This window comes from Coregonus lavaretus (assembly GCF_964263955.1).
Source record: "Coregonus lavaretus genome assembly, contig: HAP1_SCAFFOLD_1689, whole genome shotgun sequence".
NCBI lineage: Eukaryota > Metazoa > Chordata > Actinopteri > Salmoniformes > Salmonidae > Coregonus > Coregonus lavaretus.
Window position 1 is genome coordinate 25,679 of NW_028156204.1, and position 14,307 is coordinate 39,985.

Genomic DNA, 14,307 nt, shown 5'->3' on the forward strand with positions numbered 1-14,307 from the left:
GTGATTAGGGTCATGTATAAAAATACTTGGCAGGCCATTATTTATGCTGCCATGGCTATGCCCCCATAGGATGACAATGCCCCCATCCACAGGGCATGAGTGGTCACTGAATGGTTTGATAAGCATGACAATTATGTAAATCATATACCATGGCCGTCTCAGTCACCAGACCTCAAACCAATTGAACACTTATGGGAGACTCTGGAGCGGTGCCTGAGACAGTGTTTTCCACCACCATCAACAAAACACCAAATTATGGAATCTCTCGTGGAAGAACGGTGTCGCATTTTTAAGACACTTTATTTAGGTGTTTCCTTTGTTTTGGCAGTTACCTGTATGTGTTAAGAACATTGGGTACAGTATGACTGAATGACCATAGAAATATAATCTATAGAATGGACATCCCCATTCAAGTCAACGTTCTGACAATGGCAGGGATTCAGTGGGGAATAAACATGTATTCAGTAGGGGATAAGCAGGGATTCAGTACGAAATAAGCTGGGATTTACTAGGGAATAAGCTGGGATTCAGTAGGGAACAAGCAGGGATTCGGTAGGGAATAAGCAGGGATTCAGTAGGGAATAAATGGATGCCGTAGGGAATAAACAGGGATTCAGTAGGGAATAAACAGGGATTCAGTAGGGAATAAACAGGGATTCAGTAGGGAATAAACAGGGATTCAGTAGGGAATAAACAGGGATTCAGTAGGGAATAAACAGGGATTCAGTAAGGAATAAGCAGGGATTCAGTAGGGAATAAACAGGGATTCAGTAAGGAATAAGCAGGGATTCAGTAGGGATGCAGTAGGGAATAAACAGGGATTCAGTAGGGAATAAACAGGGATTCAGTAGGGAATAAACAGGGATTCAGTAGGGAATAAACAGGGATTCAGTAGGGAATAAACAGGGATTCAGTAGGGAATAAACAGGGATTCAGTAAGGAATAAGCAGGGATTCAGTAGGGATGCAGTAGGGAATAAACAGGGATTCAGTAGGGAATAAACAGGGATTCAGTAAGGAATAAGCAGGGATTCAGTAGGGATGCAGTAGGGAATAAACAGGGATTCAGTAGGGAATAAACAGGGATTCCGTAGGGAATAAATGGGGATTCAGTAGGGAATACGCAGGGATTCACTAGGGAACAAAAAGGGATTCAGGAGGGAATATGCAGGGATTCATTCAGTAGGGAATAAACGGGGATTCAGAAGGGAATATGCAGGCATTCAGTAGGGAATAAGCAGGGATTCATTCAGTAGGGAATAAGCAGGGATTCATTCAGTAGGGAATAAGCAGGGATTCATTCAGTAGGGAATAAGCAGGGATTCATTCAGTAGGGAATAAGCAGGGATTCATTCAGAAGGGAATATGCAGGGATTCATTCAGTAGGGAATAAACAGGGATTCATTCAGAAGGGAATAAGCAGGGATTCATTCAGTAGCGAATAAGCAGGGATTCATTCAGTAGCGAATAAACAGGGATTCATTCAGTAGGGAATAAGCAGGGATTCATTCAGTAGGGAATAAGCAGGGATTCTGTAGAGAAAAAGCAGGGATTCCAACCATGCTGTGATTCCTGAAAAACCGTTGAACTTCGGGAAAGTTTCTGGTATTTTACAACCATCTTATGTTCTGTGTTGTCTTTCTCTCCGTCTATCTCCAGGGGTCAGGGGGCATCTCCTGCAGCCAAGCAGAGGGCCCAGCAGGTCTCCCAGGGCCTGGATGTTCTCACAGGGAAGGTGGAGAATGCAGCCCGGAAACTGGAGGCCATGACCAACTCCAAACAGGTCATCGCCAAGAGGATTGACGCTGCTCAGGTAGACTCTCTGATTGATTGATTAGTTTTTTTGGGGGTAATAGTTGCACAATTGAAAAAGTACAAATCCCAGAGGGTAGCACACAAAAGCATTAAACAACAGGCATTTATGTTCCATGGTCTTAAGCCTGTTGTGTTATGTTGACCCCTAACCCTGTGCCCATGCAGAACTGGCTGGCAGATCCCAACGGTGGTCCTGAGGGAGAGGAAAACATTAGAGCCCTCCTGTCTGAGGCCAAGAAGATCGCTGACATGTGTGAAGATCCCAAGGAGAGAGATGACATTCTGAGGTCCATCGGAGAGATGGCTGCTCTCACCGCCAAGCTTTCTGATCTCCGGAGACAGTAAGTCATCCATTTTATATACCCTAGAAAATAAAATTGTATTTGTCACATGCTTCGTAAACAACAGGTGTATATTAACAGTGAAATTCTTACTTACGGGTCCTTTTCCAACAATGCAGAGTTAAAGATAAAAAATACAATAAAATTAGAAAAAGTGACAAGGAATAAATACACTGAATAACAATAACAAGTAAAAAATAACATGGCTATATACAGGAAGTAGAAAGTAAAATGGCTATATACAGTACCGAGTCGATGTGCAGGGGTACAAGATAATTGAGGGAGCTACACTACATGACCAAAAGTATGTGGACACCTGCTCGTCAAACATCTCATTCCAAAGTCATGGGCATTAGTATGGAGTTGGTCCCCCCTTTGCTGCTATAAACAGCCTCCACTCTTCTGGGAAGGCTTTCCACTAGATGTTGGAACATTGCTGCGGGGACTTGCTTCCATTCAGCCACAAGAGCATTAGTGACGTCGGGCACTGATGTTGGGCGATTAGGCCTGGCTTGCAGTCGGCTTTCCAATTCATCCCAAAGGTGAACAGGTCCCAAAATCGACCCCTGTGGTACACCTTTATGTACTTCAAGAAATTCAGACTTAACCCCATCAATCACGATGGCCTGAGTTCTGTCACTAAGATTATCATGAAACCATGAGCAGACGTCAGTTCTCAGGCGTATCGAGGACAACTTATTCAATACAAAATAGCATGATCAACATTATCAAAAGCTTTTGACAGGTCCACAAACAAAACAGCACATTTAATTTTAGTGTCTAAAGCATTGACAAGATCATTAACAACTAAAGTGGTAGCTGTAATAGTGCTATGCCCAGGTCTAAACCCTGATTGGTTTACATTCAAAATACATTTCTCAGATAAAAAAGAGCAAAGTTGTACGTTTACCAAGGATTCAAGAATCTTAGCTAGACAAGGAAGCCTTGAAATGGGGCAATAATTATTAAGATCACTACTATCCCGGCCCTTATAGAGTTGCTTCACGAGCTGGTTTCCATACTTTCGAATATTTCCTGATAACAATGTTAAATAAAAAATGTTGGCGCTGCACACTTAAACAGACCAGGATCCAATTGGTCAGTCCCTGTGGATTTCTTGTTGTCTATTGCTAGCAAAGAATCCGGGACTTCTTTTTCTGTAAATAGCTTAAAAGAATAGCTTTGACTATCAATTCTCTGATCATTCAGCAAGTTTGCCCTATCAGCATCCAGCCCAATATCATTGTGAATAGCCTTAGAAGTTCTTTCAAATTGATAGCCCACTGATATAAAATGGTGATTAAATGCATAGATTATGACTTTTCTTTCTGTAATGAGGCCAGTGTCTGAATTAATTTGTTGTTGTACAGAGGAGGAAGTAGAACCCTTAATGGATTTGACAGTTTTCCAGAATTTAGCCGGGTTCCCTTTACAATCCCAAAGAGCGATTTACATAATTATCAGACTTTCTGATTTGTCTTGCGCGATGATTCCTCAGTCACTTAAAAGCTTGCCAGTCAGTGCCTGTGTTCCTGGCCTTGACCCAAGCATTATCTATTTTATGAATGACTTCTGATAATTACGGAGTGTACCAGGCATTCGATCTACCTTTAACTCTTAATATTTTGAAGGGAGCATTATTATCCACAATAGTATTGAAGACATCTGCAAAAAGTCTAAAAGCTAAATCAGGTTCAGGGATAGTTGAAATACAATCAAGGTCACTAAAATAAAGATAATGTTAAAAAAAAGCCTGTTCACTGAAGTTTTTAAAGTTCCTCTTTGTGACGACACGAGGCTTAGATGTTTGTATTCTCATATCTCTACCACAAACAACTGGACAACGGTCACTAATGTCTTGGGCGAAGACACCAGTAGAAACATTTCTCTGTTGTATTTGTTAAAATAAGATCAATCAGAGTTGACTGAAGGATCTTTAGGGTTGGGCCCTGTAGGCTTTAGTCACCAGCTGGGTTAGGTTTAGATCATTACACATGTCTTTTAGATTGTCTGAAGCCTGCATTTCCCAATCATGATTGAGGTCACCCAGGATAATAACTTCTGATTTAGTAAAAGAAGACAACAAACTAGTTAACTCATCGATGCACAAAGGTTAGCTGAGGGAGGATGGTAGAACCTTTTAACAGTTATGAATACATTTTCCCCCAGACAAAGGCTTAAAGATAGTAGCTAAAAAAAGTTGCCAAGGAAAATGGATTTCAGTAAAGAGACAGAGAAATTATTTTTAATAAAAATGGCCACTCCACCACCTCTACCCTGTCTATCAGCGCTGAACACATTATAACCCTCAATATTAATATCAGAGTCCAGAATGTCCCCAGAGATCCAAGTTTCAGTCAATACCAGAATGTCCGGATTCGTCTGAATAGCCCAGATCTTGATGTAATCCAGTTTAGGAAGTAAGTTCCTAATATTCAGATGCATCAACCCAAGTCCTTTATGATTTTTAAAGTCACATAGAAACTCCAACTCAAACAAACTATGTTCAATAGTTTGTAGATATTTATTTAGTTGGTATGGCATAAGATTGCATAGAACTGCACCATTTGGTCTATCCCTATTAGTAATAGAGGAAGGAGTAGAAATTGGAATTCCTTTTCCAAGGTTAGCACCGCTGAGGCGGCAGCCAATGTCAATATGAGTGACTCTCAGAGTAACCAATGATGGAATGTTATGAACTGACTTAAATGGGCTTTGGTTGCCATGGTGCAACACCCCAAGCCCTCTTTGTGATTTGAAAACCGAGGGGGTATTCAAGTTTATGGAATTCACATTTGAACTAAAAGCACTAGGTGAGCAGACCACAGTGGGCTTCTCTTTTGAGCTAACAATAGCAGATCTAAGAGTGGAGTTCAAACTAATGGGTACAAGATTACAACGTACAACGTACAACACCCCTGGCAGTATAGACAACTGTACAACGATAACGCTTAAAAAGGATGGGAGGTATTACCTGAGCGGGGCTTGGTCTGTCTCCGAGTCAATATCTTAATGCTTAATGAAGAATGTTCAAAACACTCCAAGGTTAAATATTGAGTTCCGCAGGGTTGGGTCCTTGCTATCCCTCGGCCAAGTAATTCCTAAGAGCAGTGGCGTTCAAACTTTTTCAGCGGGGACCCCAAATCTAATGACACAACCTTAAAATCAGTACATTTTACAGTAGCAAATAACCTTCAATTCATAGATAAAAAAAAAAAAAGAAACAAATAAATACATTTACTCAATACAATTATTTTTTTCAAATGACCTTTCTCAAAAACGTTTGTATATTGTCCCATACAATAATTTCTCTAAATTTTTTGTTCCAATTATTATTATTATTTTTATTAATTTCGGTGGCCCCACTGCAGTTCCACCTAGTGGAGTCGCGACCCCGATTTTGAATGCCACTGCCTTTAGAGGTTAAGTGAATGTTATAACATTGTTTTCTTGCTGGCCAGTAGTCCATAAATCTTAATCAACATCTACATGCAGCATTCTATTTAATTAGAATAACTACCTATCATGCTTTAGAGACTATGGACATTTCATTTCCAGTACATTATTCTCTCCCATTCACAGGGGTAAAGGTGATACTCCAGAGGCCAGGGCATTGGCCAAGCAGATAGCCACATCCCTACAGAACCTGCAGTCTAAGACCAGCAAGGCTGTAGCCAACAGCAGGCCTGCCAAGGCTGCAGTCCACCTGGAGGGGAAGATAGAACAGGCCCAGAGCTGGATGGAGAACCCCACCATCGATGACGGGGGAGTGGGTGAGTCTGAATGGCCTGCTCTCTCTCTCTCGCTCTCTCGCTCTCTCGCTCTCTGTCTCTCTCTGTCTCTCTGTCTCTCGCTCTCTCTGTCTCTCGCTCTCTCTGTCTCTCGCTCTCTCTGTCTCTCGCTCTCTCTGTCTCTCTGTCTCTCTCTCTCTCTCTCTCTCTCTCTCTGTCTCTCTCTCCTTCCTTCCCTCCCTTTATCTCTATCTTCCTCCCTCCCTCTTGCTTTCTTCTCTCTTTCTTCCCCTCCATCTCTCTCTTAGCCCTCCTTCCTTCCTCTCTCCCTTCATCCCCCTCTCTCTCCATCTCTCCCTCTCTCTCTCTCCCTCTACAGTGAACATCAGTCCAGACTCTATGTACATGTCTGCTGTGTTGTTTTTCTCTGTGCAATACATTCCGCTGTACTCTCCCAACCTCATCATTATATCTTTGGCTTGGCTTGTCGGCTCAGAAGCCTGGATATTTTCTCACATGTAATCTGTTGTTAACACTTAGACTCTGGGCTGTATTACATGGCCTACTGGAGAATGTTCAGAGTAAGCATAATCAGAACTATATAGAATAACATACAACTATATAGAATAACATACAACCAATATAGAATAACATACAACTAATATAGAATAACATACAACTAATATAGAATAACATACAACCAATATAGAATAACATACAACTATATAGAATAACATACAACTAATATAGAATAACATACAACTATATAGAATAACATACAACTAATATAGAATAACATACAACTATATAGAATAACATACAACTAATATAGAATAACATACAACTAATATAGAATAACATACAACTATATAGAATAACATACAACTATATAGAATAACATACAACTAATATAGAATAACATACAACTAATATAGAATAACATACAACTAATATAGAATAACATACAACTATATAGAATAACATACAACTAATATAGAATAACATACAACTAATATAGAATAACATACAACTAATATAGAATAACATACAACTAATATAGAATAACATACAACTATATAGAATAACATACAACTAATATAGAATAACATACAACTAATATAGAATAACATACAACTATATAGAATAACATACAACTAATATAGAATAACATACAACTAATATAGAATAACATACAACTAATATAGAATAACATACAACTAATATAGAATAACATACAACTAATATAGAATAACATACAACTAATATAGAATAACATACAACAATATAGAATAACATACAACTAATATAGAATAACATACAACTAATATAGAATAACATACAACTAATATAGAATAACATACAACTATATAGAATAACATACAACTAATATAGAATAACATGCAACTATATAGAATAACATACAACTATATAGAATAACATACAACTAATATAGAATAACATACAACTATATAGAATAACATACAACTATATAGAATAAAGGAAGTGTGGGCGGTCCTTCTACACTTAACCCTCTGGCCCAAATCGGTAGAAACCCACCTATGATCCAAAGCTTTGTTTGCTGTGTATATCTGTGTCTGTGTGTGTACTTGCGAGTGTTTGACAGTGTCTATGTCTCACCCCAGGCCAGGCAGCTATCCGGGGCCTGGTGGCAGAGGGCCGTCGTCTGGCTAACGCCCTGCCAGGTCCCTACAGACAGGGGCTGGTGGGGAAGTGTGAGCAAGTAGAACAGCTGATGGCCCAGCTAGCCGACCTGGCCGCCAGGGGCGATGGGGAGTCGCCACAGGCGCGTGCCGTGGCTCAACAGCTCCAGGAGACCCTGAAGGTGAGACGGCTCACATTCACGCTCACCTACTCTCACTTCCAAGCCATTATCCACACTAGTCTACCAGACTCTGACTGGAGCTCACTCTGACACAGGCATGGTGAAGAGCTCCCCCTCCTGGCTGGAGACACCAGCTCCAGCCACTATAACTATGATACCTTAAAGTAGCCCAATAAAATGTGTTTTGAAGTTGTATTAATAAAGGGAGAATGCCACTTTAAAATCAATTGTTGAACAATAGCTGTATAACTGCACCAGTTCCAATCCAATAATTCCATTGATCTGAGATGCAATGTAAGCCACTTGTCAAAAGAGACATAAGAGTGTATTGTTAACATGTAATACTTCTAAAGCTGGTCTCCTGCTAACTAACTCGTGTGTGTGTGTGTGGTCTTGTCTTCTCAGAACCTCAAAGGAACGATGCAGGAAGCGATGACTCAGGAAGTGTCAGACATCTTCAGCGACACGACCACTCCCATCAAACTACTGGCTGTGGCCTCCACCGCCCCGCCCAATGCCCCGAACAGGGACCAGGTGGGTGATTTCTCCCTCCCTCCCTCCCTTCCTCCCTCCCTCCCTCCCTTCCTCCCTCCCTCCCTCCCTTCCTCCCTCCCTCCCTCCCTCCCTCCCTTCCTCTCTCACTCCCTCCCTTTCTGTCTCTCTCTCTGTCTGTCTCTCTCTCGCTCTGTCTCCCTGCCTCCATCATGGCTCATTCATTCACTTCTAGCTATGAGCAGAGCGTTATATAGAGCTATATATTACATAATAGAATGGGATTCTATTCTGGGATATAATGTTTCTCTAAACATGTCTCTGCCTTTGACTATCCTAACTTATTTTGGCAGATTCATATCATCATACATTAAGCTAAAAAAAAAAAACATATGGATTACTCAATGATTCGTTTCCAATAATTTATGCGGTACTTGTCACTCAATAATATTTAGACTACATTTCCTGAGGGAAATGTTACTATAAGTAAAAAAAGACCAAGTTTGATCCATCTACATTATTGGTCACTGTAAGTGTCTGCCAAGTGGCATATGGTGTACTATATTATGTTAAAGGCATATTTTGGGATTTTAGCAATGAGGCCATTTATCTACCCCAGAGTCAGAGGATCTTGTGGATACCATTTTTATGTCTCTGTGTCCAGTATGAAGGAAGTTTGAGGTAGTTTTGCGAGCCAATGCTAAATAGCGTTAGCAGAATGACTGGAAGTCTATGGTATCTACTAGCATGCTACTCTGGGGAAGTAGATAAAGGGCTTCATTGCCAAAATCCCGAAGTATCCCTTTAAGTTGAATTGTTCTCTGATTTGTAACTGTTATATTAGGTGTTTGATGAGAGGGCGGCCAACTTTGAGAACCATGCAAACAAGCTGGCTGCTACAGCAGAAAAGGCTGCCGCTGTGGGAACAGCTAACAAGAGCACCGTGGAGGGGATCCAAGCTGCCGTCAAGTCTACAAGAGACATTACACCACAGGTATGTGTGTGTGTGTGTGAGAGAGAGAGAGTGTGTGTGAGAGAGAGAGTGTGTGTGTGTGAGAGTGTGTGTGTGTGTGTGTGTGTGTGTGTGTGTGTGAGAGTGTGAGAATGTGTGTGTGTGTGTGTGTGTGTGTGAGAGTGTGAGAGTGTGTTTGTGTGTGAGATTGTGTGAGAGTGTGTGTGAGATTGTGTGAGAGATTGTGAGAGTGTGAGAATGTGTGTGTGTGTGTGTGTGTGTGAGAGTGTAGGTGTTTATCCCAAAGTGGCCATTGGTCAGGAGGATGACGTAATTATGTCCCCAACTGATGGGAACTTTCTCTTCTAGGTGGTCTCTGCTGCCCGTATCATGCTGAGAAACCCAGGAAACCAGGCTGCCTTCGAGCACTTTGAGACCATGAAGAACCAGTGGATTGACAACGTGGAGAAAATGACAGGTAGTGCCAGATCATCTCCTGTCATTTGTTGTTCATCACAATAAAGTGGACGTTGTGTAAAAAATCTAAATGTAAACGTGTTCACTTCCTTATTAGCATTAAGAATGATGTCTCCTCTGTCTCTAGGTTTGGTGGACGAGGCCATAGACACCAAGTCTCTGTTGGATGCCTCTGAGGAGGCCATTAAGAAAGACCTGGAGAAGTGTCGCGCGGCCATGGCTAACCACCAGCCCCAGATGTTAGTGGTAGGAGCCACCAGCATCGCCCGGCGGGCCAACCGGATCCTCCTGGTGGCGAAACGGGAGGTATAGATCTGTTTACACATAGAATCAATCACATGTATTTAAAGGCCTTTTAACATCATCAGTTGTCACACAGTGCTTTACAGATACCCAGCCTGAAACCCCAAAGAGCGAGCAAAGCAGAGGCAGAAACATACAAACACAAGTTTACAGTACTGACAACTGAATTGCAGAAAACGTGAACATGATTTAAAAAGAGAAATATTAATAGACTTTTATCCCTAGGTTGAGAACTCTGAGGATCCTAGATTCAGAGAGATAGTGAAGGCTGCGTCTGATGAGCTGAGCCGGACCATCTCTCCCATGGTGATGGACGCCAAGGCTGTGGCTGGGAACATCACCGATCCAAGTACGTTCCGAGGCGGTTTCCCTACATTTAGGATGTGTTTGATCATTATACTGTGTACCCTGCTGTCCAGCTATAGCTATCCAACATGACTTAATACTAAATATGAAGCCTCATTCTGTCCATTTCTGAATCTTTGATAGTCAAAAGTTAAGGTTCAGTCAATGGTGTTATGGTCTAGGGTTCTGTCAATGGTGTTATGGTGTAGGGTTCTGTCAATGGTGTTATGGTGTAGTGTTCTGTCAATGGTGTTATGGTGTAGGTTTCTGTCAATGGTGTTATGGTGTAGGGTTCTGTCAATGGTGTTATGGTGTAGGGTTCTGTCAATGGTGTTATGGTGTAGGGTTCTGTCAATGGTGTTATGGTGTAGGGTTCTGTCAATGGTGTTATGGTGTAGGGTTCTGTCAATGGTGTTATGGTGTAGGGTTCTGTCAATGGTGTTATGGTGTAGGGTTATGTCAATGGTGTTATGGTGTAGGGTTATGTCAATGGTGTTATGGTGTAGGGTTATGTCAATGGTGTTATGGTGTAGGGTTCTGTCAATGGTGTTATGGTGTAGGGTTCTGTCAATGGTGTTATGGTGTAGGGTTCTGTCAATGGTGTTATGGTGTAGGGTTCTGTCAATGGTGTTATGGTGTAGGGTTCTGTCAATGGTGTTATGGTGTAGGGTTCTGTCAATGTTTTGCTGCCGCCTCACCAGCAGCTTTTGGGGCCTTTGTCTAGTCTACTGTTTATATCTGATTCTTCCTCTGTGGTGTCCAGGTCTGTTTATAAGGCCTAACTAACTATCTGATTCTTCCTCTGTGGTGTCCAGGTCTGTTTATAAGGCCTAACTAACTATCTGATTATTCCTCTGTGGTGTCCAGGTCTGTTTATAAGGCCTAACTAACTATCTGATTCTTCCTCTGTGGTGTCCAGGTCTGTTTATAAGGCCTAACTAACTATCTGATTATTCCTCTGTGGTGTCCAGGTCTGTTTATAAGGCCTAACTCACTATCTGATTCTTCCTCTGTGGTGTCCAGGTCTGTTTATAAGGCCTAACTAACTATCTGATTATTCCTCTGTGGTGTCCAGGTCTGCAGAAGGGCTTCCTGGACTCAGGCCATAGGATCCTGGGGGCCGTTGCCAAGGTGAGAGATGCCTTCCAGCCACAGGAACCAGACTTCCCACCACCTCCTGATCTGGACCAACTGCACGTAAGTCAATCAATCAAATTAATGTATAAAGCTCTTTTCACATCAGCAGTTGTCACAAAAAAAGCTTAATAGTCCTAGACTGTCAACACCAGGGTTTTGTTCAGTGGGGTAGCAATGTGGTTTCAGAATGTTCTGATGTATTTAGTATTATAATTTTTTGAACAGAAATGATTATCTGCCATGTAGAATAGAGAATTAGCACTTCTGTCTGCAACTTTCGGAACGTTTCACCTCTCTGAATACAACACGCCAGGTCAGCGACGAGCCCGCCCCACCCAAACCACCTCTCCCCGAGGGTGAGGTTCCTCCCCCCAGACCCCCTCCCCCAGAGGAGAAGGACGAGGACTTCCCAGAGCAGGAAGTGGGAGAGATGGTGAGCGAGCCCATGATGATGGCCGCCAGACAGCTCCACGAGGAGGCCCGCAAGTGGTCCAGCAAGGTGAGATACAAGCACATACACTTACATGTTTAGGTTTAACGTCAAGTTAAGTTTATTGCCAGTAAAGTACATTGGAATTTCTCTGCGACCAGAAAGCAACAGTAGAGCAGCTCAGAGTTGCCATCATTCGGTGTCATCTAGGAAGCGTGACGTGTACACGTCCACTGTGTTGTCATACGTCCGATTTCATGCTTTGCTTTTTGCGACCTCTTTCAGGGTAACGACATCATCGGTGCAGCCAAGAGAATGGCCCTGCTCATGGCTGAGATGTCCCGGCTGGTGCGCGGTGCCGGTGGGAATAAGCGTGCCCTCATCCAGTGTGCCAAAGACATCGCAAAAGCCTCAGACGAGGTCACGAAGTTGGCCAAGGAGGTGGCCAAGCAGTGCACAGACAAACGCATCCGGACCAACCTGCTCCAGGTCAGTTGACTGGCTGATCCCTGGCCATGTCCTCTTAAAAAAATTATGATTGCTCCGATGCAATAAATGTAAAAAAATACCAAAGTTTCAACAGCTATGCTGCCTTCATCAGGGTTTTATCTGGTCCAATATTCTGCCAAATGTGTCTTTTGTTTCCTCAATTCCTCTCAAAGCTCATTGGAGGAGGAAGGAGGTCCAAGGGAGGGACCTTGGATCCTCTCCTCCAATGCAGTTCGAGAAGAATTGAGCAAGCAAGGAGGGAGGAAGCAAGGATTTGACGACAGCTAGAAACGTTTTCAGACTCTGCTTCAGGTTTTGCTTGTGCATCAGCTGCTGCTCTGTCGTGTTCAAAGATGATACAAAAGGACAACGTTATATTCATGTAGGAGTAGTAGGACTAAAGCTAGAATGAGATAATCCAATTTCCTGCATGCCCTCGTGATTTGAATTAGGGTAGATAATTAGAATCTGTGTTTGATCTTCATGTCTCTGACTGATGATTTTATCTTGTTTGCGACCTGTGTAAAATGCACTTTAAATCAACTTGAACTTGGATCAACTTATTTGTGTTCCAGGTGTGTGAGCGCATCCCCACCATCAGCACACAGCTCAAGATCCTCTCCACGGTCAAAGCCACCATGTTGGGTCGTACCAACATCAGCGAGGAGGAGTCCGAGCAGGTCAGTACACTGGAGATCACTGGATTATACTCCTCAACCAAAGTTACCTTTTTTGCTTTGTAATTACGTCATAATGAGGTTCAGCGGTTTTCTGTTATTATACAAGTGGAATAAAGAACAGTCCATATTCCACTTGTTTTAAACTAAACTTGAAAAGCAATCGCTAGAGTAGTAATCAGCAGTAATATTACGATGTAAATAGCATGTTACTAGTGTAGTACGGTGTTACACAAGAACACCTTAATGATCAATTTGACCATTATCCTTCCCCATCTCCCAGGCCACAGAGATGTTGGTTCACAATGCCCAGAACCTGATGCAGTCTGTGAAGGAGACGGTTAGAGAGGCCGAGGCTGCCTCCATCAAGATCCGGACGGACGCCGGTTTCACCTTGCACTGGATCCGAAAGACCCCCTGGTACCAATAAGAAGAGACGGGCCAACTGTTCGTTTAATTTGCGTTCCCAATGGCACTCTATTCCCCTATGTAGTTGCAATACTTTCGACCAGGGCCCGTACGTCTCTGGTTAAAATACTTTCGACCAGGGCCCGTACGTCTCTGGTTAAAATACTTTCGACCAGGGCCCGTACGTCTCTGGTTAAAATACTTTCGACCAGGGCCCGTACGTCTCTGGTTAAAAGTAGTGCAGTAGATTGGGGAATAGATAACGTAGCCTGGTTGGAAGAAGAAAACAGCCCGACCCTTTTGAGCAACAGTTCTGACGAACTCATACATACTAATTCCAAGATACAATGAATGAAAACAGCCCCTTTAATAACCCTGCCTGGTTGGGGTAAAAAGAGTGAGTGAGTTAATACTGAAAACACTATTTATCAGTCGATGTCAATCCCATACTTGCCTGTAAACGGTGACAGTTTTGGTAGAATATAAGGTAGAGGACTATCTAATGCAACTATAACATGGTATAGAATGATTCTTACTTGCAAATTATTTTTTGTAATTGTATGTAAAAAAAAAAATATATATATATATATATAAAAAAAATAAGAAGAAATGAAATGTGTTTTAAGATCTTATGAAAAATCCCAGGTATGTATCTGAGGTTTCTTTTCGTATCCAGTAAAAGGTTAAAGGTTTAAACTATAACTGGTTAAACATGCAGTGTAGCCCCACAGTGAGAAGAAGACCTCCAAGTTAAAATTATAATATTATTAAAGATTTTTCCCTGGAAGGCCTTTTTTATATCTTTATACTGGTTCTTTATTTCACTATTTGCAATGCGCAGCTGTTCACCTTTGCTAGGGCAAAGCGC

General features: G+C 42.1%; 1 protein-coding gene across 1 annotated transcript in view; it reads left to right on the top strand.

Moving 5' to 3' along the window:
* LOC311126651 (vinculin-like) overlaps window positions 1-14,003 on the top strand; it is a 35,117-nt gene extending 21,114 nt beyond the window's left edge. Inside the window, exons 7-20 of the mRNA XM_084200643.1 lie at window positions 1,659-1,812; window positions 1,980-2,155; window positions 5,738-5,928; window positions 7,530-7,729; window positions 8,135-8,263; window positions 9,066-9,215; window positions 9,543-9,651; window positions 9,778-9,956; window positions 10,179-10,302; window positions 11,374-11,495; window positions 11,749-11,934; window positions 12,151-12,354; window positions 12,930-13,034; window positions 13,315-14,003. Coding sequence (XP_084056769.1) covers window positions 1,659-1,812; window positions 1,980-2,155; window positions 5,738-5,928; window positions 7,530-7,729; window positions 8,135-8,263; window positions 9,066-9,215; window positions 9,543-9,651; window positions 9,778-9,956; window positions 10,179-10,302; window positions 11,374-11,495; window positions 11,749-11,934; window positions 12,151-12,354; window positions 12,930-13,034; window positions 13,315-13,461 — 2,176 coding nt within the window. The 3' untranslated portion in view covers window positions 13,462-14,003. The remainder of the gene's footprint in view (window positions 1-1,658; window positions 1,813-1,979; window positions 2,156-5,737; window positions 5,929-7,529; window positions 7,730-8,134; window positions 8,264-9,065; window positions 9,216-9,542; window positions 9,652-9,777; window positions 9,957-10,178; window positions 10,303-11,373; window positions 11,496-11,748; window positions 11,935-12,150; window positions 12,355-12,929; window positions 13,035-13,314) is intronic.
* The last annotated feature ends 304 nt before the right edge of the window (window positions 14,004-14,307 follow it).